At 38.1% G+C, this 23159-nt stretch overlaps 1 protein-coding gene across 7 annotated transcripts in view; it reads left to right on the top strand.

Annotated features, from left to right (window-relative positions):
* The window catches only part of APP (amyloid beta precursor protein), a 254504-nt gene that overhangs the window by 67637 nt on the left and 163708 nt on the right, over positions 1–23159 (top strand). For 6 of the 7 annotated variants that reach the window (XM_003364177.5, XM_003364171.5, XM_003364176.5 and 3 more), the window contains exon 3: positions 10840–10969. In XM_003364177.5, the coding sequence (XP_003364225.1) occupies positions 10840–10969 (130 nt within the window). Of the gene's footprint in view, positions 1–10705; positions 10970–23159 lie in introns of all 7 variants that reach the window. The other variant, XM_070252098.1, reaches the window with a different exon arrangement.

Here is a 23159-nt window from a genome sequence, read left to right as displayed (position 1 = left end):
GAAAAATTCGCTGTGAAAACCCAAGAATAGCAGCGGAGCATCGTCTGATATAGTGCCAGAAGGTGAGAGGATGGTGCACAAAGACCTGGCAGGGCTCTGCTCTGCATAAAAGACATGTGGTTTCTACCTTACATACTTTTGCTATGGTGGAAGCCAGCTGCCATGTCCTGAGGACACTCAAGGAGCCCTGTGGGGATATGCATGTGGTGAGGAACTGAATGCTCTGCCAGCAGCCACTGGCAGTTCATTCACACCACTTGAAAGTAGATCCTGTGGCCTAGTCAAGCGTTTGTGTGATCACCCCTAACATCTTGACTGCCCCTTTGTAAGAGTCAGGATCACTCAGCTAAGCCGCTTCAGACTCCTGACTTGCAGAAACTTTGTGAAATAATAAATGTTTATTGTTTGAAGCTACTAAGATTGGGGATAGTTTGTATATAATAATAGATAACCACAACAGACACATCCTCAATTATTATTGTCCTCTTTTGTCCTTTGATAGAAAACACTTCCTTTCCTTCATTCTATACCACATTCAGAAAGTGCTGCCATCACAGAAACAACCTGAAAACAACTATACAAATTATGCATTATTTAACAGCCTAAAGTGGCCACTCGCTTTAATGAACTCTTACGTCACCCAAACATTGGCCTAAGGAACGTAGGAGTCTTATAAATAGAACGAAAGTAAGATAATATTGCCCTTGAAATGTATTAAAGCCTAGGAAGAAAAGTGAGAATTTTCAGATTTTGTTATCTTCTTTTTTTTGAGTGAAATGAGATTTAAAAAAATACTCTTCTATTTAAACCAAAGGATTTGGGGTCAGAGAAGGAAAAATTGGAAGTGCATTTCAATTCTTTGTCTAAAGAATCTTGTTCCTTCCCAAATATAATTCAGGCCAATTTAGCAAATAGTTATTGAGCATGGTTCAGGATAGGATTTTGTGTCACATGTTGCTGAGTGGCAAGACACCATTCTTGCTTCATAAGGAGCTTATAAATATACAATTAGATAAATTGAGAAGAGAATTTAAAAAATTGAAAAGGTGGCATGAGGCTGTAAAGTAGAGGGTCTTGACTGTGAATCTAGGGATTTTGGGTCTAATTCTGGAGGATAGGTAAGAGCTATGGGATTGGTTTTTAGCATGTGTGTTTTCTGGTCATGACCCTTTTAGAAAAATGAGTCTGTATCCAAGGATAGGGTGGAGTGGGGAAAGAAATGAATTCAAATCTCAGAATGCTAGTGTGAAAAGGGATGTGAAAGATCATCCTGCTCATCCTCATTGTATAGAGGAGGGCGTACGTGATACCCCAAGATGCTGTGATAAGGGAGCCCTTGGGGTTAACAGCAATGAAGGGGGAGTATGGGTTTCCCTATGAAACAGACCTCTGTTCAAATCCAGCCTTTGCTCTTTGAGATCTGAGAAATCCAGAAAGGCTGCCCAACCAGTCTTACACCATGTCCACCTTTTATGCTAGGAACACACAGGTGTGAGCTGTAAAAGTTAAATATTGCCAATTAAATGAGAAATTAAGTCCCAGCACCGTTCTTCCTCCTCTTTGGAGAAGAGAACTGAAAACACAGGCTCCGCCTCCCTCTGCATCCCTAACATGCAGAGCGCCTCGGGTGAGGTAGGGGCTTAGAGCAGGCGTTGATGGCTCCACTAACTCTCACTGAGGAGCAGGTCTCTGGAGGGAGTTTTGAACAGGTTAAGCCTCAGACGCTGGCAGAGATTTCCAGCTGAGAAAGTTAGACTGGGGAATGTGGCTTTGCGTCTCATCTCTTCTCTTCGGTTATGGGTATATTCTCTTTTTCCAAAGTGTTTTTCCCACAGCTGGCAATACGTGTTCCCTGTTTTTTTAACCTTCTTGCTCTAAATGAACGGTGGTTTTGTCTGTGATTCACAGGGTCACCGAACAAAGCATGTCAGTGCCTGAGCCAAACAAAAACGGCCTGTTTGATGGCTTGAACTAAGCCACTTCCTTTGCCCAGTTTTCTGCTCTAAAATATATAACTGAATGTGGGATTCCCAGGCGAGAATTGTTTCTCAACCTTGATGTTTTCATTCCACAGTAATGTGAAATTAAAAAAAAGAAACAACACGCGGTCTTTTTAATCCAAAACCAACTTTGAGAGTACACTGTATCCACGGTGCTGGGGTAGAAGCCTGGTACATTCTTGGCCATTGTTATTTTGCTGTTTGCACTGTCCACTGTTGTAGGCTTAAAATTAACCCACAAATTACAGGCACCTATTGCCGTCTGGTTTTAATATTTGAAAGATCCAAAAATTCAGATTACATGAAACAAATTTTGAGTAGAGGTATCGGCTCCCTATATATGAATACGGATATATTTTATGAATTAATAGTCTGTGTACTCAGAAGGGTTGCTTGCATAAACCATAGCATTTAGAACTCAAAGAGATGAAAACAGTTTGGATATATATTTTTTCATATAATTATCATTTAATCAAATTAATGTTTGATTTAACATTTGACCTTGTTACTGTCTAGCTCTTTCCTAAATGCATACTCAATTTTATGTATTTGCAGTAATACTGTGGACTTTGGTATTTCACTGTTTATTTATTTAAAAATTTTTTTCCTGTAATATATTTTCTTTTTTAGCTTTATTGAGGTATAATTGACAAATAAAATTATACAGATTGAATATTTTAAAAATAAGAAAATTAGCCATAAATTGACAGAGGGAATGAGAATCTAGGGTAAATGTGTACACATGTTGTATCTTCACATTTGTGTCCTGTCCTATTTATTTTGGTGTTCCCTCCCCCTCCATTTGTTTTTATATTCAGCTCTTTGGTATAAGAGTGACTTATACATCAAACAAGATTCTTGGACAATATTTTCCAACTCTGATTATGAAAATATGTAGATAACAATATATTTATAGACAATGTCAGAAACAGACTGGGGCCAAATTATTGGGAAATATGCTAATGCCCTGCAGCCTTTTACATCCCTTGCTCTTATGTAAGGTCATCATTGTGAAAACATAACCCTGCTCATACTTCCCATTATTGCAGTTGTGTTTCATCAGCTGTGTATTGCTTCTCAGCACCTCATTAAATTGTAAGCAGAGAACATTTTTTGGTTTCCAGATCTCTTTCTCAATTAAATTATTCTGTTTCCAATATCCCTCATTATTAAAAGAATTTATATTGACAACAGCTTGAGCTAGGATTTTTCCATATATTCAGAAAATTTTAAAGGAGAAAGAATGTTGTTTCAATCCAAAAACAGAAATATATTCTCTAGGACATGCTCTGTTTTGGTTTAGGCACTGAAGTCGAAGTCGTTTAAAACTTGTAGTTAATACTCTGAATGTTCAGAAATGACACCGACTTTAGTTATGTTTTAGCTTCATCAATTTCATCTTCTATGAACATATCCCATGATTAGGCTAACGCTATACCATTCTACTACTGAGTTTTGATGTTTTTTGTTTCATGTGTATGTTATACATGCTACTTACACTTATGTGTGTATAGTTAGGGTCTTGATTTGTTTATGTGTTAGTTTTTTCTTTGTAAATTAAGAAATCTGCCTTTGTTTCCGCTGGACTCATCTTTTTAACTTTCTTTTTAATTCAAAATTTCAAGAAAATGTAAAAGTAGAAAAAATAGTATAATGAACACCTCATATACCTATCATTCCAATATTTATAAAATCTAGTTACTCTTGTTTGTAGAATGTAAGTTCTCTGTCTTGCCTCCTTCAGAGTCTGCATTATTTCCGCCAGGCTGCTTGTGCAGATATGTTTCTCATCCCTTTTGAAAAGCTGTAAGTTGATTAAGACAAACTAAAGCATCATATGTTATTTATTGACTTCTGACTTTATAGGTTGACTTTATGTATTGACTTCATGTGTTTAAAACACCTTTTTATTAATACTCTGTAATTTCTAGCCTATTTTTCCAAAAAGAAATATCCTTGAGAATTTGCTTAAAAATTGATTTCAAAAGTGAAAGACTAGAACAGTAAGCAAATTATTTTCAGATTTAGTAGCAGTTCCCATTACTCTGACCGTTAACCTTGTTTCCTGGCCGCATTTGACTTGGTGTTCATGAAATATCCTTGGTCATTTGGAATTTGTGTAAATGAGACTTTTGGCATTAGTCACTCGTCCCAGGTGGCCTGATTACAAAAGGGCTTCGAGGGCTCCCCTATTTGCCCTTAATGTTGAGAACAGAGGAAAGTTTCTGTAGGACTCTGACAACATATGTCTTAAAGAAATATTTTTATATTTCTGTAGATGTAACTACGTGTTCTTGGCCTTCTCAAATACCAATGTCTTTTCTAGCTTTGCGTATTTAGCAACTTAAATGTCATCTTGTCTGAGATTAATATATTTCTAATTTGGATAGACAGAGAGAAAGAAAGAGAGACTTTAAATTTTTTAAATTTAGAATGAAAATGTTCTGATGCTGACCAAGTTTTAAGATATTTTGCTGTAGTGAGAAAAACCACTTAGGCTACCAACTAGAACCTTCTAATATGGATGTAAGATTGTTTCTACTCTGCCACTCTCCTGGCTGTTAGTTCTTTGGAATTGCTTCAGCTCTTTTTTTTTTTTTTTTTTAAAGTTAAATTTATGTACTAATACATTAGCTTTTAAAGATAAAACGTGTTTCTATGGCTAGAAGAGTAGGCTCGTTTTCATATTTCTAGAACAGCCAGATGGGCTTTCTTAGCCTCAGTGAGAGCCTGGCTCTTAATCCTTCCTAAGCATCTTCCTTATACTAACATGTTTTTAACCTTAATCTATGGCTTCTTATATAAGATGCTATTATTTGTAAAAGATGCCATTATTTGCCACATCCTACTTGGAAGAATAATACTAGAAGTCATTGAGATGCTTATTTTTCTCAAAAACTCATCATCCAACTATATTATTATACTATGTAGGTCATGCTATTTAAGAGATACATTGATAATGCCCAGTGGGAGCATCACATCTACTGAATTTCCTTGCAATTAGTGGATTCTGATCTTAACCAGAAATATTCATTAATATTTATCAGGCACTTATTGTGCTGTCACGGTGTTACAGACCGTTGTTGAGGGAACACAAACATGAGTCATATGGTCCCTTCCTTCAAGGAATGTGTATTCTAGTAGGTGGGAAGACACTTCAATGATAGAAGGTAGAAAGTGGTCGGATAAAATGCTTTGGATTCAGAGATTGAAGGGATCGGGGAGAGAGTATTAGTGAACTGACATTTAAGATGGGCCTTTTTCTCGGGTTTTGTTCAATTGGAAGGAAAATAAAGCTACCAAAGTAGCTTATGTTTAAAAAGGGGCTTATTCAAGGGACACGCCAGGCCTTACTAGAATTATGGGTAATCAGCCGTCCCTGTCTGATCCTCTGTCTTGTCTGTCTGTTTTTGTCTAGAGTACACAGCTCTCTCATCTTCGCTTCTCTCTCTGCACATCTTCCTCTTTTCCTCCCTAGACCAGCTGCGTCTTCCAGATGCTTAGTTCCCGTTCATGCGTCGGTTTTGACAGACACCATCTCTGGCTGTGACTTATCCTGCCTACCAGTCGGGTGTCCCCCTCATCTAGCTAGAGCCTGTATGTGTTGGTTCAGAACTCTTGAGGAAGAGGATGCGATTTATAGTTTGTTTCCTCTGGCTTTAATCAGCTATAGGGACAGAACTGCAGAGTTAAAATATGGTCACTAATGAGGACTCCTTCAGAGGGCTGGGGGCCACAGGACTGCAGAGAGGGTAGGGGGTTGGCAGCCTCCTGACAGCATTAAACCAAAGACAATGAACGTGGAGTGCCATGGGGAGGCCACAGGGTGCCAGATTGTGTTTCCTGCTGTCTAGGAAAGTGCATTTTCACTGGGAAGGCGGTGCACATATGTACTTAATAGAAATGTGAGGCACACTGTGATAAATACCATAAAGCATTCCTAAAGTAGGAGAGAGGGATTAACATTATATTACACTGTGAGTGGAGGGGGCTTGTCGATGCTGGGGGACCCTAATGGGCTTGGGCATTTGATGTATTTGGTATAAGGGTCTTATGTAAGAGTGTGTTTGAAGCACAGTGTATGTATTTGTACAGTGGCTGCTCTGTGTAGCTGTAATTTAGAAAGGGTTGTAGGAACTGAGGACAATTTGCTTTTCAAGTAACTGACACAGGCCTGGATTTGCTTATTTAAGTATTTAATAATATAACTATAGTTGTCAAAAGTCTTTTTATAAAAATAATCAAGAAAAGAGTTACTCGTAATTGGGGTTCACATAGGAAACATGCTGGAAAGGAGGGGACGATATAAGAGTTGGGATTTGCTACTGCTTGCTATATTAGCAAATTATTGGCAATACTTATGTTAGTAATACATATATTACGTGTGTTGGAAAAGATGCAAATGAAATAGCTAAAGGAACTCCAGATGTGTTTATTTCCTATGTTAAGATTTGAGATCCCACAAAGAAAATACAAAACCTTGAACTGATGCTTGTAATTAATTATGGTGAAGAGTCAGGGAGTTAACTAGCCCCGAGGACATTTGCATGGCTAATTATTTTAATTTTTATTCTTGCCTAAAACTATGAGCCATGCTGTGTTTTCAACATAAAATGCTCTTTTGTCTCCAGTCATATACTGGAACTGCTTCATAAAAAATACTAGGTATGGTCCTCAGAATTTTTATCAGAAAGATTAATATGTTTTTTCTTGGGTTTTTTGTCTTTTTGCTTTCTGAGTGGAGGGTTGCTTGTGTATGTGGTAGTCACTGTGATTAACTGGGACTTGCTGTGCTTGGAAGAAATTTTGTTACCTTGATTGTTGGTGTTCCTCACCCTTATTAAATAAACTGCCTAACTGATTGATTGATGATTGATTTTAAGGAAGATTGGCCCTGAGCTAACATCTGTGCCAATCATCTTCCTCTATTTCGTATGTGGGATGCCACCACAGCATGGCTTAATGAGTAGTGCATAGGTCCGCACCTGGGATCTGAACCTGCAACCCCCAGGCTGCTGAAGTGGAACAAGCAAACTTAACCACCATGCCACCGGGCCGGCCCCAACCTCCTGTTTTTAGAACAGCAAAATTTTATCAACTTTGACAAATCCAAATTAATAACCCCTTGTCTCTGAATAAAAGTAGGTGAATCAGGTTGAAGTTACTGCTTCCATTTTCATGGGTTGGGCATGGGCAAACTCTGCATGGGATTTACGGGGTTCAGATTTCATAATCTCCTCATCCATCTGCATATTAACAATCGTCATGGTCAGCATTCTGGAGAGAGAAGTTGAAGAGGAGATGACCCGTACGATGTAGATTTCACGGTGGGAACTGAAAGTAAATTCTGTGTTTGGTTGATCACTTTTTGAAGCTCTCGTGCTCTTTAGGGGAGAAGCCCTGTCTTCTCTGATGTTTATTTGTCAGTATGCGCTTCTGTCTGCTGGAAAATTACCAACTGGATAAGTTACTGCTCTGTTGCATTGCGCCAGATAGTGCCATAGGAAACTGAAGGTGGTACATGATGTGAACTAGAGATCATTTTTTCCTACTTATCAGTTTGCACCCTACAAACAGTTTTCTGGTTTTGAATTGAAAAGAAAAATGTGTGACTTGACTGTGGCTGCCACAAGGTTTATAGAAAACTGAACGCTCCTGAGAAAATTCTCAGCAGGGTAGTATTTCTGTGAAGTGGCAGCTAGAACCCCTTTAGAAAAATGCTGTAACTCACACTTTACTGCACATAAAGTCGCGTCCCTCAGGGCAAGCTCTCTAGTGTCATCGAGTTTATGACTCATGTGTGCTGTACTTTTGTGATGTAATAAACAAGGAAAGGTGGTGGGAGAATTATATTCCTGCACAAAGAGCCACTTTACCTTTCATTATATAGAAAAAAGCCATGGATATTAAACTTTTAGAGTCATTTTCAAGTTGAGCATTGTCTGTGACTGAAATGCATGCACGAAGGTGTTAAGATACTTAAGAACAAAATAACATAAAGTGAAGGTAGCTGTTCCCATTTGGAGCTAAGTTACTGGCAGTGTTTTTGAAGAATAACCCACTCTAGGATTCTGATTTATTCTTTTTCTGTGTTCTCATAGCGTATACCTCCACCACTGAATTTACCCCACACTATACTGATCAGTGCCTTATCTTTTTTGTTTAAAAAAAAATACACTAATTTTTAGAGCAGTTTTACATTCACAGCAAAATTGAGAGAACAGTACAGAGATTTCCTATATTCGCCCTTCCCCATCATATGCATAGTCCCCCCCCATTATCAACATCCTCCATCAGAGTAGTACATTTGTTACAATTGATGAACTACATTGACACACCATTATCCCCCAAAGTTTATAACTTCCATTAGGATTCACTCTTGGTGTTGTACATTCTACGGGTTTGGACAAATGTATAATGACATGTATTCACCATTATGGTATCATATAGAATAATTTCACTGCCCTAAAAATCCTCTGTGCTCCTCCTGTTTATCTCTCCTTCCCTCTCACCCCTGGTAACTACTGATATTTTTACTGTCACCATAGTTTTGGCTTTTCCAGAATGTCATATAGTTGGAATCATCAGTAGGGAGCCTTTTCAGATTGGCTTCTTTCACTTCGCAACATGCATTTAAAGTTACTCCATGTCTTTCCATGGCTTGATAGCTCATTTCTTTTTAGTGCTGAATAGTCCATGGTCTGGATGTACCTTTTTTCTTTTCTTTTGCTGAGGAAGATTAGCCCTGAGCTAAGACCTTTTGCCAATCTTCCTCTTTTTTTTTTTCGCTTGAGGAAGATTGTCCCTGAGCTAACGTCTGTGCCAGTCTTCCTCTATTTTATATGTGGGTCATTGCCACAGCATGGCTGTCAAGTTGTAGGTCTGTGCCCAGGATCTGAATCCTTGAACCTGGGCTGCCAAAGTGCAGTGTGCTGAAGTTAACCACTACACCACAGAGCTGGCTGGCCCCGTCTACATTTTTCATTCGTTCTCAGTGCCTTATTTTTTTTAACTGATTTATGTCAGGGCTGGGACTAGATGAGTGATGCACTCACGAATCAGGATAAATAATATTGTAATGCAATATTTAAAAAATCAAAGTGCCAAAAAATCCACCATGTGCAAAATATCAACATTTTAAATAAAGACAGGATCATGGCAAGCCCTCTCTGCACATCACTGACAACCATACGCAAACTTCCCTGAATCCGTAACCCCCACTGGACATTATCATCTTGCTCTGAAACCTGGTTCTCCCTCAGAGGCACTGTTTCACCTGCCGCCTTCTTTGGTAGAAATTCTGTTCTCACAATCCTGTTAGCATTGTGCCTCGAGGTGACGATGTCCTCCCTCATTTTCACTTCCAAATCATTCTTCCCTTCTCCTCCCTAAACTGCCCCTCATCGCAACTGTGGAATATACCCTCTTGAACTAGGTCACCTGTCTCCTCTACCTTCTGGGGCCATCTGTAGACCTCTTTCCACCCCAGTGGCAAACCCGCTCAATCTTTGAAGATTTTAGCTTCCCACAATCTTGGAAGGTTTTACCTACTGGCTTTCTGTCATCCAGACAACTGCTCCTTTCATGATTCTTAAGTGGTTTTAATATCTACTGTGAGGATCCTTCCAGTATTTCACTTTCTCAGTTCCTTGAGTTTTATTCCTCCAATAATCTTGCCTTCATCATTCTTCGTCAGCCAGTCTCTTCATTGGTCATATTTTAGTCCTTTCAATTACCAATGACTGTAACTCCTCCACAATCTTAATTTCAACTCTTACCTTCCAAGTACTACTTCTCACCTCCTCACTTTCTGTGATAACCTTTATGCCAAAATTCTGGAGCCCATAGCAGGACTCTTTGATATTACAGCCTCTTAACTGTGCTTCACTCCCTTTCATGTTCTCACTTCGTTCCCGTTTAGATTTCATGGCCCATCATTAGAACCATTCCTTTGCCTACACTCTCAATTCTTTTAAATGCCTCTCTCTTCATTATCTGGTAACCCAGTAACTCTGTGAAATGCAAGATTTATGCAAAGGAAAGCCCATTTTAGAAATAAATTTTTATGTTTATATTTTTGTTTCAAATCTCTACTCGTTACTAATCATTAGAAGTGATTTGGTATTTCACACATATATTTTGGTTGATCCAGTTTCACATTTCATTCCAAGTGCTCAGTAAACACCATGATTTACTGAGAACAGTAATCACAGCAAAGGGCTCTAGTTAGTTACCAGGGGAAGAGATTCATGCATACAGATTTTTTATCTAAATGACACTCGTAATAGTGGTTGGATAATTTATTCTTATGTAAATTACTTTGAATAAAGAGAAGGGTTTTTATATAGAAAGCTTCTATGTGTCGTATCCTGTATGTAAAATGTTTACCTAATTGGTGAGATAGGGACGTGTTGAATTTAAGTAAAGGTAATATTATAAGTAATTAAGTAAGTAAAGGTATATCTACTAGAACATTTATTTAGGACATTACAGAATATCGTCCTCGCGCCAGTTTACTTTGCATTGAAAATGACCCTTTGCTTGTAAGAGGGCCCCCTTCTTCTTATCTATTTTACCTCCCCTGAAAAAATAAACAAACCTGAATGGATGCTTTAAAATAAGATAAAAGTCACGTCACTTAATGTTCTGAATGATTGATTAGGTACTTGTCACTTGCAGCTTTTTGTTGACCCTGAGTTTCTCAGGCTTGATCCAAATCAGCAGGCTTGAGGGTTGGGGGGATAGCAGGACTTAGGATAACAGCAGTGGTAGATCAGGTGCTGGCACATGCCAGCCCCTGCCGCACATAACAGTTTATCCTTTTTGTGTGCTCTCCCAGGTCTACCCTGAACTGCAGATCACCAACGTGGTGGAAGCCAACCAACCAGTGACCATCCAGAACTGGTGCAAGAGGGGCCGCAAGCAGTGCAAGACCCACGCGCACATTGTGATTCCCTACCGCTGCTTAGGTGAGCCGGCCAGCCGCGGCCAACCGTGTAGCTGGCACTGATGCCCTGGCCTTTGGGGATGAAAAGAAAGGATGCTCTAATTAGGTCAAATACAGTCATGTGCCGCATAAGGACATTTTGGTCAATAATGGACCACATATACATCCGTGGTCCCGTGAGATTAGTACCATATAACGTAGGTGGGTAGTAGGCTGTACCATCTAGGTTTGTCTAAGTACACTCTATGTTGTTTGCACAACAAGGAAATTGCCTAACGACACCTTTCTCAGCACACATCCCGTCATTAAGCGATGCATGACTGTATACAGGCTCCTCTGTCACTACATTGCTACTCTGTGCTGGACTCTATTTTGGACTGTTAAGGTGGCCTGTGTTCTGATAGTACAGGAGTAGTATTTCTGAATTTCCTGGCTCAGAATGAATTTACCCAGTGTGTGTGCTAAAATTACAAATTCTTGGACCAATCCCAGGACTGCTGAATGAAAATGACTAGTGGTGGGGCCCAGGAGTCCTAATTTTATCAAATTCCATAGGTGATTCTCATGTACGCTAACTATCTGGACTTGTAGAATTAGGGCCTTGTGTGTTTCTTCACACAGACATTGTAAAAGAAGGAACCTAATGTGGAGCTCCAACATTTTGCTGATTTTTTAAAAATCTCTTTCTGAAACAACTGGCTACTCTATTTGGCGAGAGTTGGGGTATTGGAGTTGGTGAATTTATTTTTCCTGCTTAATTAAACTGGAAGAAACAGTTTGATTTCTAATGTTTAAATGTATGTTTCTCTCATAGCCCTCAAATTTTACTTTTTTATTTTAACAATTGAGTTTTATGTGGTATCATACTTTCTTCCTCTGGAAACAGTGTCATACTCCGTATTTAATCTGACTTGGTTATTAGTCTCTTCCTAGTTGATATTTTTATCTGACCAGGCTTTGTGGATATTGGCAATCATTGATTGGATAGCTATCATCTACATGTTTTCCATAAGTTTATTCGTCAGTAAGATGGTTGTAAATAAGGACATAGAGATCCATGTATGGAGGCTGTGGACAAATGTTGATGTATATTCCAATGACTTCTTGTAAAAACTAAAAGGGATCTTTTAAAAAAGTTCCCAATAGCAAACTGAGAAAGTAAGGGTAATGAGGATTCTAGAGATCTGTATAATGCTTGCTCAAACATGTATGTCATAGAGCAAACTGATTACTCTTCATGCATGCACGTAATTTGAGACATTGATAGAAAGCACTGGGCATTGGAATGAAGATTTCCTCTGTGGACTTACTGCTCACAATGTCATTGATAGAGAGAGTGGAAAATCAGATTCATAAACTTTTGATAATTCAAGAGTTTCCTTGTTCCTCCTTATTCCTTATTCCTAAATACTTTACAAAGCCTCTCACCCTTTTCTGTCTGACTGGTCAAGAAGTGAAGATTTAATAAGATGAAAATAAATAATGTTTAAATACTAGATACAAAGCTCTGACTTCAAGAAAATATAGGGATCAGCTGTCTGCAGGAACTGCGTATTTCAAACCAACTTAGTCGCTACACCAAGAGACCATATAATTCAGTACAAATAGGAAGTAGGTCACAAATCAGTTAATCAAGTGGGCCAGGCCTTGTTAATGATTTGTGTCTTTAGTTCTCACTTGCCCACTCTATGAAATGTTTCAAATACATTTTCTTTAGAATCTAAGCTCGCTGGAAACTGGTACTAGATCTTTGGATGAGCATTATTGCTAATGACACCTGATATGACAGTCATAACACCTCATTTTGCTTAGATCCTCCAGCTTCATAAATCTATTTCAGAAGTGTGAGAATTGACTAAAAGGTAGAATCCCCATTAAGACTGTAATTCGTTCCCATAGCACCACTTAGTTGTGTCAGTTTTCCTTTGACCCCAGATCACTTGGATCCCTTCTGCCAGCCACTCTCCCTGCCCCTACTCCACGCCTCCCCATCTCTGAAAAGTACATCCCCGTCTACTCCTGTGGCAAGAGTGAGTTGAAACTCCCAGGGAAAAACCACTGCGAAAAGGAACAAGAAATGTATCTGATGTCTTTAGATCTAAATATGAAGTCTGAAGATTTTATGCTAATGCTATGATTAACTGTCAAAATATTTGGTTTTATCGTGATAAACTGCTTTATGGAACCATTTGGGAAAATTCCATTCTAAGCAGTCTCACTTCACGGGCACCAATATTGAGAGTCAGCGAGGTTGGATGTAACTCACACAGGGACTTAGTAGTAGAATCAGGACCGAAGCCCAAGATCTTTCGATTCTCAATCCAGTGCTCCTTACGGTATTAACGAAAAGTTGTTTTAGAGCAAATAACCACGTGATTTACAAAATCGAATCACAGAGGAAAGACTGTGAACTGGAGGCAATCAATAACACCTTTTTAAAAACTCACAGTAGGGTCCTGCCTGGTGGCGTACTGGTTAAGTTTACATGTTCTGCTTCAGCGGCCGGGGTTTGCGAGTTCAGATCCCACGTGCGGACCTACACTGTCAGGCCCCACTGTGGCAGCATCCCACATACAAAAAACAGAGGGAGATTAGCATGGATGTTAGCTTAGGGCCAATCTTCCTCGCACTCACACCCACACACAAACTCACAGCAGATGTTGTGTTCATAAAGGAGACAACCATGACCCTGAAACAGGATAAATCTCCATGTGACAACATTTTCTACTTTATGGTAGTAATAGGCAGCGTTCTTATATATTACTTGCTGCTCGAACTGAAAATTACTGTTTAGCATTGCCACGAATACCCTCTGACCTCTCTGGCTGTATCCAAATATATCCTTTACACAAAAGAGATTATTTTCCTGAAGATAATTCTCAGAAAGGAGATACCTAGAAAGCAAAATAAGCTTATCTTAGACATTAAGCATATTAAAATTCAAAATAGAGCTTGAAGAGAGAAAAATGCCTGTTATGTCTAGCATGCAATCTTCTTGTCTTTTCTGTCAGATGCAGGATCCGGTGTTACACTGGGTTATTTTCTCTAAATCGTGTATTTACGTTGGGCATACTTGCTCTACAGTATCTTGCATTCCTTGTCTAGATGGAGAAAGTATATTAGGTTACTGTTGAGACTTTCTTCCCATGGAGCGGATGATTTCCCTTGAGAGCGAGTTGGTTTTCTCATTTCACCCTTTGCTTTTGATTGTGCCTCTGGAACCACAGTGTAAGATTTGTCTTAATCATATGAACATTTTATTAATTATCGCATTTGCGATTCAAGCACCTCATTATCCTTGCTCAAAGAGAATATTTTCTTTGCAAAGCTTTGACTCCTTTCTTGCAAGGGAGTTGAAACTCCTTTCCACTTGAATAACTTGTCTTCATGGCGTAATAGATCCACTGTTGAAACTGACACTTCTGCACTTGTCTATCCTGTAAAGGCGAGGTACATTGCATAAGATAAATTACTGTTGACTTATGGGGTAAAATCGGGTTAATAACTTAATCCAAAACAAATAGAAATTAAAGAGTTACTACCTTAAATGTCACTCTGTTTCATTTTAGATTCAAGACTTTTCAAACAAAGAAGTAGTAATGACCAGGAAACTATTCAGATAGGATTAAACGAGAAACTGAAAGTAGTCAAATCATCTTCTTTTTTATTTTTAATTGTTCTAATAAAAATTTTAGGACAAGCATACATTGTTTTTTGGTGACTACTTTTGTCTGAATTATCTACAGCTATCTTAATCTTCTTTAGTGTGAAAAGGATATATTAGGTATTCTGACAGATATTGTACCAGAGTAGTTTTTTGGATTTATACCAAACAACCATTCTCTTTTTTTTTTTGAGGAAGATTAGCCCTGAGCTAACTGCTGCCAATCCTCTTCTTTTTGCTGAGGAAGACTGGCCCTGAGCCAACATCCATGCCCATCTTCCTCTACTTTGTATGTGGGATGCCTACCACAACATGGTGTGCCAAGTGGTGCCATGTCCACACCTGGGATCTGAACCAGCGAACCCCGGGCTGCCAAAGCAGAACGTGCGTGCTTAACCACTGTGCCACTGGGCCGGCCCGATGATTCTCTTGAGATGCATCATATAGCAGAACAATGTTCAAGAAGGTTACATTAGACTTTGCCAAATTTTAAGAATGGGGATCCTTGAGGGACATTTGGTCCTGTCTAAAATGTCTGTAAGACATTTGGGCCACACCAAAAGGTCCTTGACATTTGGTCCTATCCAAAACGTCCATGAGCACATTTGGTCCACACCAAATGGTTTTGGACAGGACCAAATACTAAGGATCTTTTGATGTGGACCCAATGTCTCCATGGATGTTTTAGACAGGACCAAATACGACCAAATATCAAGGACCTTTTGGTGTGGACCTAATGGCTTATGAACGTTTTGAACGGGATCAAATGTCTGCTGATCATGGGGGTGGGGATGGGAGAAATTTGTGTTGTAGACTTGAAGGAATCTTGTAAATGTCCAGCCACATTAATCCAGTGTGACAGCGAGTCAGTGCCTCTGGCTCCTCCGGGGCGCTCCGACCTCTGTATTCTCTAGATCCTACCGCTTATGAAGTCCTGGGAGATGCATGTGCTGGGGTTATATACATATATATGATGGGAATGATGCTTGATGAGCCTGGCATCTGCACACAAGGGGGATGCAAATTCTTAAATGTTCTGTATTTTTAAGGATTGTCTACATCATGCTCTCATAAGGAATGACTAGAATCCCTAGGCGTTTCTTCTTCAGGGAAGGCTAATTGCTATTCTTGGAGAGACATCAGACTCCTTTTTCTGTGGCTTCCACGTGGGACCTTTGAATATTCCAAGTTAGTCATACTTCAAAACCAGTATATAGAGTCTGATTCTCAAATGTGTGAAAGAAAATATGCATGGAAGAGAAGCCTTACCAGTGTTTCTCTCCAAACAATGGGATTACGGGTGATTTTGATTTTATTTAAGCCTTCCTCTATGGACTTCTAGAATAAATGAGTTGCTTTTATCATCAGAAAAAGATGGACTAAGAAATCAGTACATGATTTTTGTATCCACCATCAGGTAGTAATGGTTGAAGAAAAGTCAAAGGCTTGAAAGGGCACCCAGAATGATTGTTAATTTGTTTTATTTATGGGTACTTGTGCTTTTTTTTTCTTCTTTTTTTGAAGATTGGTTCTGAGCTAACATCTGTTGCCAGTCTTCCCTTTTTTTTCCCCCTCCCCGAAGCCCCAGTACGTAGTCGTATGTCCTAGTTATGCAACCTTCTAGTTCCTCTGTGTGGGACACCGCCTCTGCATGGCCTGATGAGTGGTGTGTGTAGGTCCGCGCCCAGGATCTGCACCGGTGAACCCCGGGCCACTGAAGCTGAGCTTGGGAACTTAACTGCTACACCACCAGGCTGGCCCCTGGATGGCTGTGCTTTATGAGCTTTATAAAGTAATGATAACTTCTTAGGGGAAAACATTTTATTTTTAAAAACACCGTGCTGCCAAATTAGAAGAGTATGTGTCCATTCTTACCTTCTACCAAATTTAAGCTTCCAGCTTGATTTGCTTTCTTAAGTTGAAAGGCTTGTGTTTTGTTTTTCATAAATCAAATTTTAAAAAGAAAAACTTACTGGTTTTTGTTGACCCTAATTCTAATTTAGATTCATTTTCTTATTTTAACGATTGTACCTCCTGTTATGTCTTCTTTCTGGGACTTTTAACACCTTTTGTAAGGTCTCTGATAGCGTGAATGATTTACTTAGTTAAATGTTTAATTTTGTCTGTTTTTACTGCAGATAGGTTTCAAGAGTCATTAAGTCTCATGAGTCATTAAAAAGAGAAACAACAACTTTTGAGAATTTGCTGTCATGCCCTATGGGTGTGCTCTGTTGTCAGTGTTTCACTGCAACACAAAATTTGTGAGCATAGGTCTTAGATGACAGATGAAACAAGGGAATCTCAGTTTATTTGACCTGATATTGTTCCCGTGCTTCTCAGGAATGCATTGAAAAGTGAATGGTCAGGTTAATAGGCATCTCATTTGTAATACGTGCTAAGAATTGCAATTGTGTACTTCAAATTCTCTGATTACAAAAGTAATACACGTTCATTGTACAAATTTTAGAAAATGGGGCCACTACTAAGAAATAATAAACAAAACCATTTGGCTTCCTTTCAGTCTATATTTTTTTGCATATATATTGTGCTTTTATTATTTTTAACAGTTATATAATTCTGTGCTTCCTGTTTGTGACCTGCTTTTTTTCGCCTAACACTCTTTTGATGCTTTGTTTATGAAATTAAATATTCTTTAAAAGCACAATTTTTAATCTAGCATTAACAGCAGACAGTATAATGTGTTTATTCCTTATTTTTGGCAGTTAGATTGTTTCCTTTGTTTTGTTGTGGTGGTGGTTGTAAATGATACTGGGATAAACATCATAATAGATACATTTGCATCCATTTGATTTTTACAAGCAATTATTACCTGAAGGCCTTGCAAATGTTATAGTTACTTTAATAAAATATATGTGCTGTTTCATTGTATATATTAAAACATGGAGAAATTTTTAATACTGATTTGTGATCCCAAGTTTAATGTAAGGATAGATACCTCTGCATTTAGACCTGATGTTTTTTATTGATAATGAGTAAAAAGCATTCATGCTTTCTATTATTAATAATAAAGGGACTAGTTGAAATATTTTTTTCTCTAAATTTCCAGCTTGAGAAATAGTCAGTTGACTTCATGGAGAAATAAGTCCTACAAAAATAACTAATAAAATATGTAATTTATATATTCATTGCATAAGTATTTATTGACTACCAACCTGTACTTGACCCTGGAGGTAGGTGAAATGTGGTCCCTCCTTCAGACTTTAGTAGGTATGGGGATTCTAGCTGAGGAATTTAAGGAAGACTTGGCAAGAAGTAGTATTTGAGCCAAGATTTCAAGGACAGGGGGCAAGAATGGAGATGTATTTTAGTTATTTAGACAAAAGGTAAGAAAAGTCCTGAAGGTGGGACCTTAAAGAGTGTGTATAGAACATGGCTCACTTTTTTCAGGAAGAAGAGGTCATTGGTCATAATAAGGGTAGTAGTTTTTAAAAAGCATTAGTGTTTTTTCCATTCACTTAGAATAGATACTGTGTTACCATTTTTAATCTAAATAATTATTTTCAGGCTGGCATTGAATATATACCTCGTTTCTTTTATGTATATACACGTGGTACTTGACTTTTTTTTTGGCAACTGAGGGTAGAATTTTTGAGAATAGGAAACATTTTTAAGCTAATCATTGAATCATTAAAAAAAGGTGAGTAGAAACTCAGGACTCACCTGCTGCTCTGGTTGCCATTTTTATATGAAATACCAGCCCTGTTTGAGTTATGTATATGTATTGTGGCTCTCTCCAAGAGTTACTGGGATACTAAAACCAAAAAAATGGAGATTATTACAGGTACTCCATACAAGTGAGTTCTGATCTCCGTAAGTTATTGTTTGCTTTTATAATGAATAGCTAAACTCATGAAAAGCATATTCTCTGTTTAATTTCTTTTATATTACTTTTAGATTTTTTTTCCATGTATAGAGAAAAGAGAGAGGGAGACAGACCAGATGCTGACATCCAAGAAGCAAAAAAAGGCCCATGTAACTTAAATTTCACATGGTCACATTTTCACCTACTTTATAAAAGAAGACAAAAATGATTTTAGGTTTAATAACATGTCCGCTGAATAGAGTGGATATATATTATCTTGAGTTTTTAATTTCTCTCTCTCTCTGTTTGAGATTGGTCCCGTTTTATCGCGTCTCATGGTCTGAAACATTTACTTTTCTGTGCCAACTAGTGAATAGCTACTTCCTGGTTACATCCGCCTAGTTCAGTCTTGGAAATTATTAGCTTGCTGTTTCCACGTAAATTTAACATGAAGAACCATAATGTTTCCAGCTAAGCTCAAGCTCTGTCTTTTGTCATGGAATTTTCTCTTTTTTTCTGGTGTAGATAAATGATTACAAGTGAGTATGGTGGGGAATCAAGAAAGAAATTACCTTTCATCAAAGTTCTCTTCTTATTCTGGCAACTTCTGAACATCTTTTTCAGGCCATGAGTTGCTTGCCATGGCCTCCTACCCCCAGTAGAGAAAGGAAACTGATTTTCCCTTTTGTCTTTAGAACTCATTTCTCATCATGTTATTTCCCAAAACAAATATAACACTTGAAAGCTTTTCTTGATTGTGTTTACTCTTCTAGCCAGCAGATAGCTTTCCAAAGGGCTATAGTGGAAAATACAATTTGTGTATGACAATTATGCAAGATTTGTGGGGTTTAGAAACGGCCCCATGTTTTATGCCACGTGGATAATTATAACCAGATGAAGAATATAAAATGTAAGGGAAAAGTTTAGAGTAGTACAGACAGCTCTAAATTAAGGATTTAATTTTAATTTTAATTTCTAGGGTTTTTTGGGGCAGGAGAGTAGCTTAAACTCAGTATAAAAACTAGAATTCACTGAAATTAACTTATGCTCTTGCCATGAAACCCTAGTTTTCATTATATTTTAATTAGTGAACTACATTTTAAAAGTTATGTAAATAATATGTTAAATATATTAGACAGACTTAATGCCATCACAAATTATAGGAAATTTTTTGTTTTGTTTGAGGAAGATTAGCTCTGAGCTAACTGCTGCCAATCCTCCTCTTTTTGCTGAGGAAGACTGGCCCTGAGCTAACATCCGTGCCCATCTTCCTCTGCTTTATCTGTGGGATGCCTACCACAGCGTGGCTTGCCAATCGGTGCCGTGTCCACACCTGGGATCCGAACCCGTGAACCCCGGGCCGCCGAGCGGAACATGAGCACTTTAACCGCTGCACCACTGGGCCAGCCCTAAATTATAGGAAATTTTTGATGTATTTTTTCCCTCGGAAAAGGACTGAGAAATGCTTTTTGTGGTCTTAAAAATTTTCAGTTTTAATGCTGTGAATTAGGTACAGCATGTCTTCATAATATCCGCAAATAGTACCCATTAAAGTATAACTGTATGTATTACGACGGGAAGAGTTAATTACATCAAGAATACTGAAGTCAAATTAGGGAAAATAATTTTTCTCAGATACTTTAATACATTTCAGAAAAATAATTTGACGTGTATGTTTAATGAAAGAGGACTAAAAGGCATTGAGAAAAAATATGCATAAAAAAGCATCATGAATGTAAGAAATGACATAAAGATGACAGTGAATCTAAAGCCTGAGTTAAGATGCATTTTAATTTCAGTATCAAAGGATGTTATGAAATGTTCAAATTTTAATGCTTGACATAGAAGGCTCTCAATATGTTTTGCTGTGGAGTCTGGGGATAAATTCTGTTTTCTTTCTTTTTTATCAATGTAGTCACTGAGTGGCTTCATTTCCCTCTCTTCCACATCCCTTGATAAATTTCAGCTCTTGCTGGTGAGGCATCCCAGGAGTCTTTCTTTCTTTTTTTTTTTTCCTGTCAGCGAGTCCTCAGCTTTAGCTTTGAAACCTGATGGTGAAGGGAAGTCCCCAGGCAACAGCTGTGCAGCCGTCTGGAGAGCAGCCAGTCCAGATTGGGGAGGCTCCCAGGAAGGAGGTCTCCAGGAAAAGAACAGCACTGATACATTACCTGATGGCCCTGCCTGACCTTAGAGTGGTTTCGGAGTTCTGTTGCAGAGTAAATGAAACGAATTTTAAAATGGGGCAAGTATTAACTTGAGAAGAAGAAAAACCAAAATTTAAAAAATGAGAAAAAGTTGTAAGATGAAAAGAAAGAATGCATTATTGCCCAAGTCTCAGCAATATTGGCATAGTCATGATACAGATACCATATACATGATAGAACTATCCTGGACGGATGGTGGGATTGGGAAGGGGGCGGGGTCAAGTGTGAAATTTCACCTTCCATTGTAGGAAGACCTAAAATGGAAAAATGAAAAAATTACTATGTAAGCACAGTTTAGAAATATGGGGGTATGTAACAGAAGAGACAGCTTCATGAGATGGCAGTGAATGATTTTTATTATTTCTTGCTGTGGAGAAATTTATCAAGTGGGTCTATGGCAGGAAGAAGTTGAGTTTCAGGCTTCCAGGCATTTTTTTTTTTTAAATTTCTTTAAAGATTACAAGTTGCAAGTCAAGTTGCTGTTGAAGGAGTGTCCTTATTTAGCTGTCTCACTGTGAGTTGTATAAACCAAAACAGACAATCGAGATGAGCTTGTTGTGTATTACATGTAGACTTTACAAGATGTTTGCTTTTTCTTGGGTGTAACCTATGACTATTAATATATAAAATTATCTTTTTCACCTATATATCAGAATTTGGGGCAGAATTTCACTATTTTAGATGTTGTCCAGGTTTGTAGTTGGGGTCATTTTTACTCTGGAAACTGTGATAGGTGTTTGTTTGGGGACCCAAAGTCGACATGATCAAAATTAGACACCTGTTCCCTGGAAGTTCTTCCCTAACCACAAATCCATTTAAATTCCCAATCCTGACTCATAATTCATTTCTGACCAGATGGTATGGACTTTTTATGTAAGTAAAATGAGGGATTGCTGTAAGAATAGGAGTTATGGAGACGGAAGTGTGAGCTAGAGCATACAGTAGAAGCTTCTTGAAAGAGGGTGAGGCATGGTATGGATCCTAAGGTGTATGTAGAGAAGAGGAAAAGATATGAATTAGAAAATATGTATGGGGATGTTCCAGGGACAACAGTTTGTGTTGGTAGTGTTGGTACATAGTGTTGGAAAATCAGAGTGAACTAAGGTGGTTGATTATTCAAATTTGGAATAGTGTAGAAATCACATTTTTGATTTGGAAGGACATTAAATTCATTTGATTATTTTTTTTCATGGGGTGTCCAGAAAAATACCTGAACATTCAGTATGGTTTTATTTATCTTGCACGTCATTAATATGCTAAAATCACCTCTAAGATAGACCCACTTTCTTAATCCTTGTATGGTGCACAGTCTGTGTGTCAGGATAAATCCTTTTATTATATCAGTTCTTTTAATAGATGGTACAATTGGATTAGAGAAAAAACTGCTTAGACTCTGGAGTAATATTTCCATAAACTGTAGTAACCTGGCAATACAGCTCCTCCTCATCTTTTGAATTTTAGTAGTAACCTGGAATACAGGTTACTGTATCTTTTGAATTTTAATAGCAAACCCATTAGAGGGTAATAGATTGGGTGAAAGTTTTACAGTTATTGGATTTCAGGGCATGATGAGGGGAAAGAATAATCATAGAGCTCTATTGGGAGTGAACAGGAATGGTGCTGAAGACTAAGAAGGCTTTTATGCAATGCCTGCAAATTTGGAAATAATTGCCTTTTGTCTAAAATATAAGCTCCATGAAAATTTGAACTTTTGTTTCATTCACTGAAATATAGCCCCAGAGCTTTGAGCATGTCATGGCACATAGTAGGTACTTAATACATGCATATCAAATGAATGATTTGAGGATTTTGCTGAATATTGTAAAAAGGAAGGAAAACTGGGGCTGACCCATGGCCTAGTCGTTAAGTTCAGTGTGCTCTGCGTCAGCTTTGTGGGTTCAGAACACCAGGCGTGGGCATACTCCACTTGTCAGCCATGCTATGGTGGCGACCCACATACAAAATAGAGGAAGATTACCACAGATGTTATCTCAGGGTGAATCTTCCTTAAGCAAAAGGAGGAAGATTGGCAATGGATGTTAGCTCAGGGCTAGTCATCCTCAGCAAAAAAAAAAGAAAATAAGTATTAAAAAAAAGGGAAGGAAAACTAAAAGAAGGAATAGCTTAGAGACTAGAAAGGTGAAGGGCATAGAACAATTTCATGTGCCTAAAAGAATCTCTAAGATTATGGTAAATGCCATTTACTTAGTCAATTTTGATCAACAGAGGAAGGATGGATTGTATTTAACAACCAGGAAGTAATAGAGTTTCTGATTAGGACAAAACCAATTTTTTTGGATCTGGATAAGAGAACATTAAATTCTTATCTCTAGGAAATAGAGTCTAACCTATCCTACACATGTCTAGTTTAAAGCCAGTGTATACCAGAGGCCTCTGTGATTAGAGGTAAAACATGCCATTAGATTAGTTTAGGATAGTTTCATTATCCTTAGCTTTTAATGCTAATGATAAAGGATTGTTTTAACAGAAAGCCACTTCTAAATATCATTTATAATGGTAA

This window comes from Equus caballus, chromosome 26, assembly GCF_041296265.1.
Source record: "Equus caballus isolate H_3958 breed thoroughbred chromosome 26, TB-T2T, whole genome shotgun sequence".
In the NCBI taxonomy this organism is placed as follows: Eukaryota; Metazoa; Chordata; class Mammalia; order Perissodactyla; family Equidae; genus Equus; species Equus caballus.
This window is presented reverse-complemented; position numbering and strand designations above follow the sequence as displayed.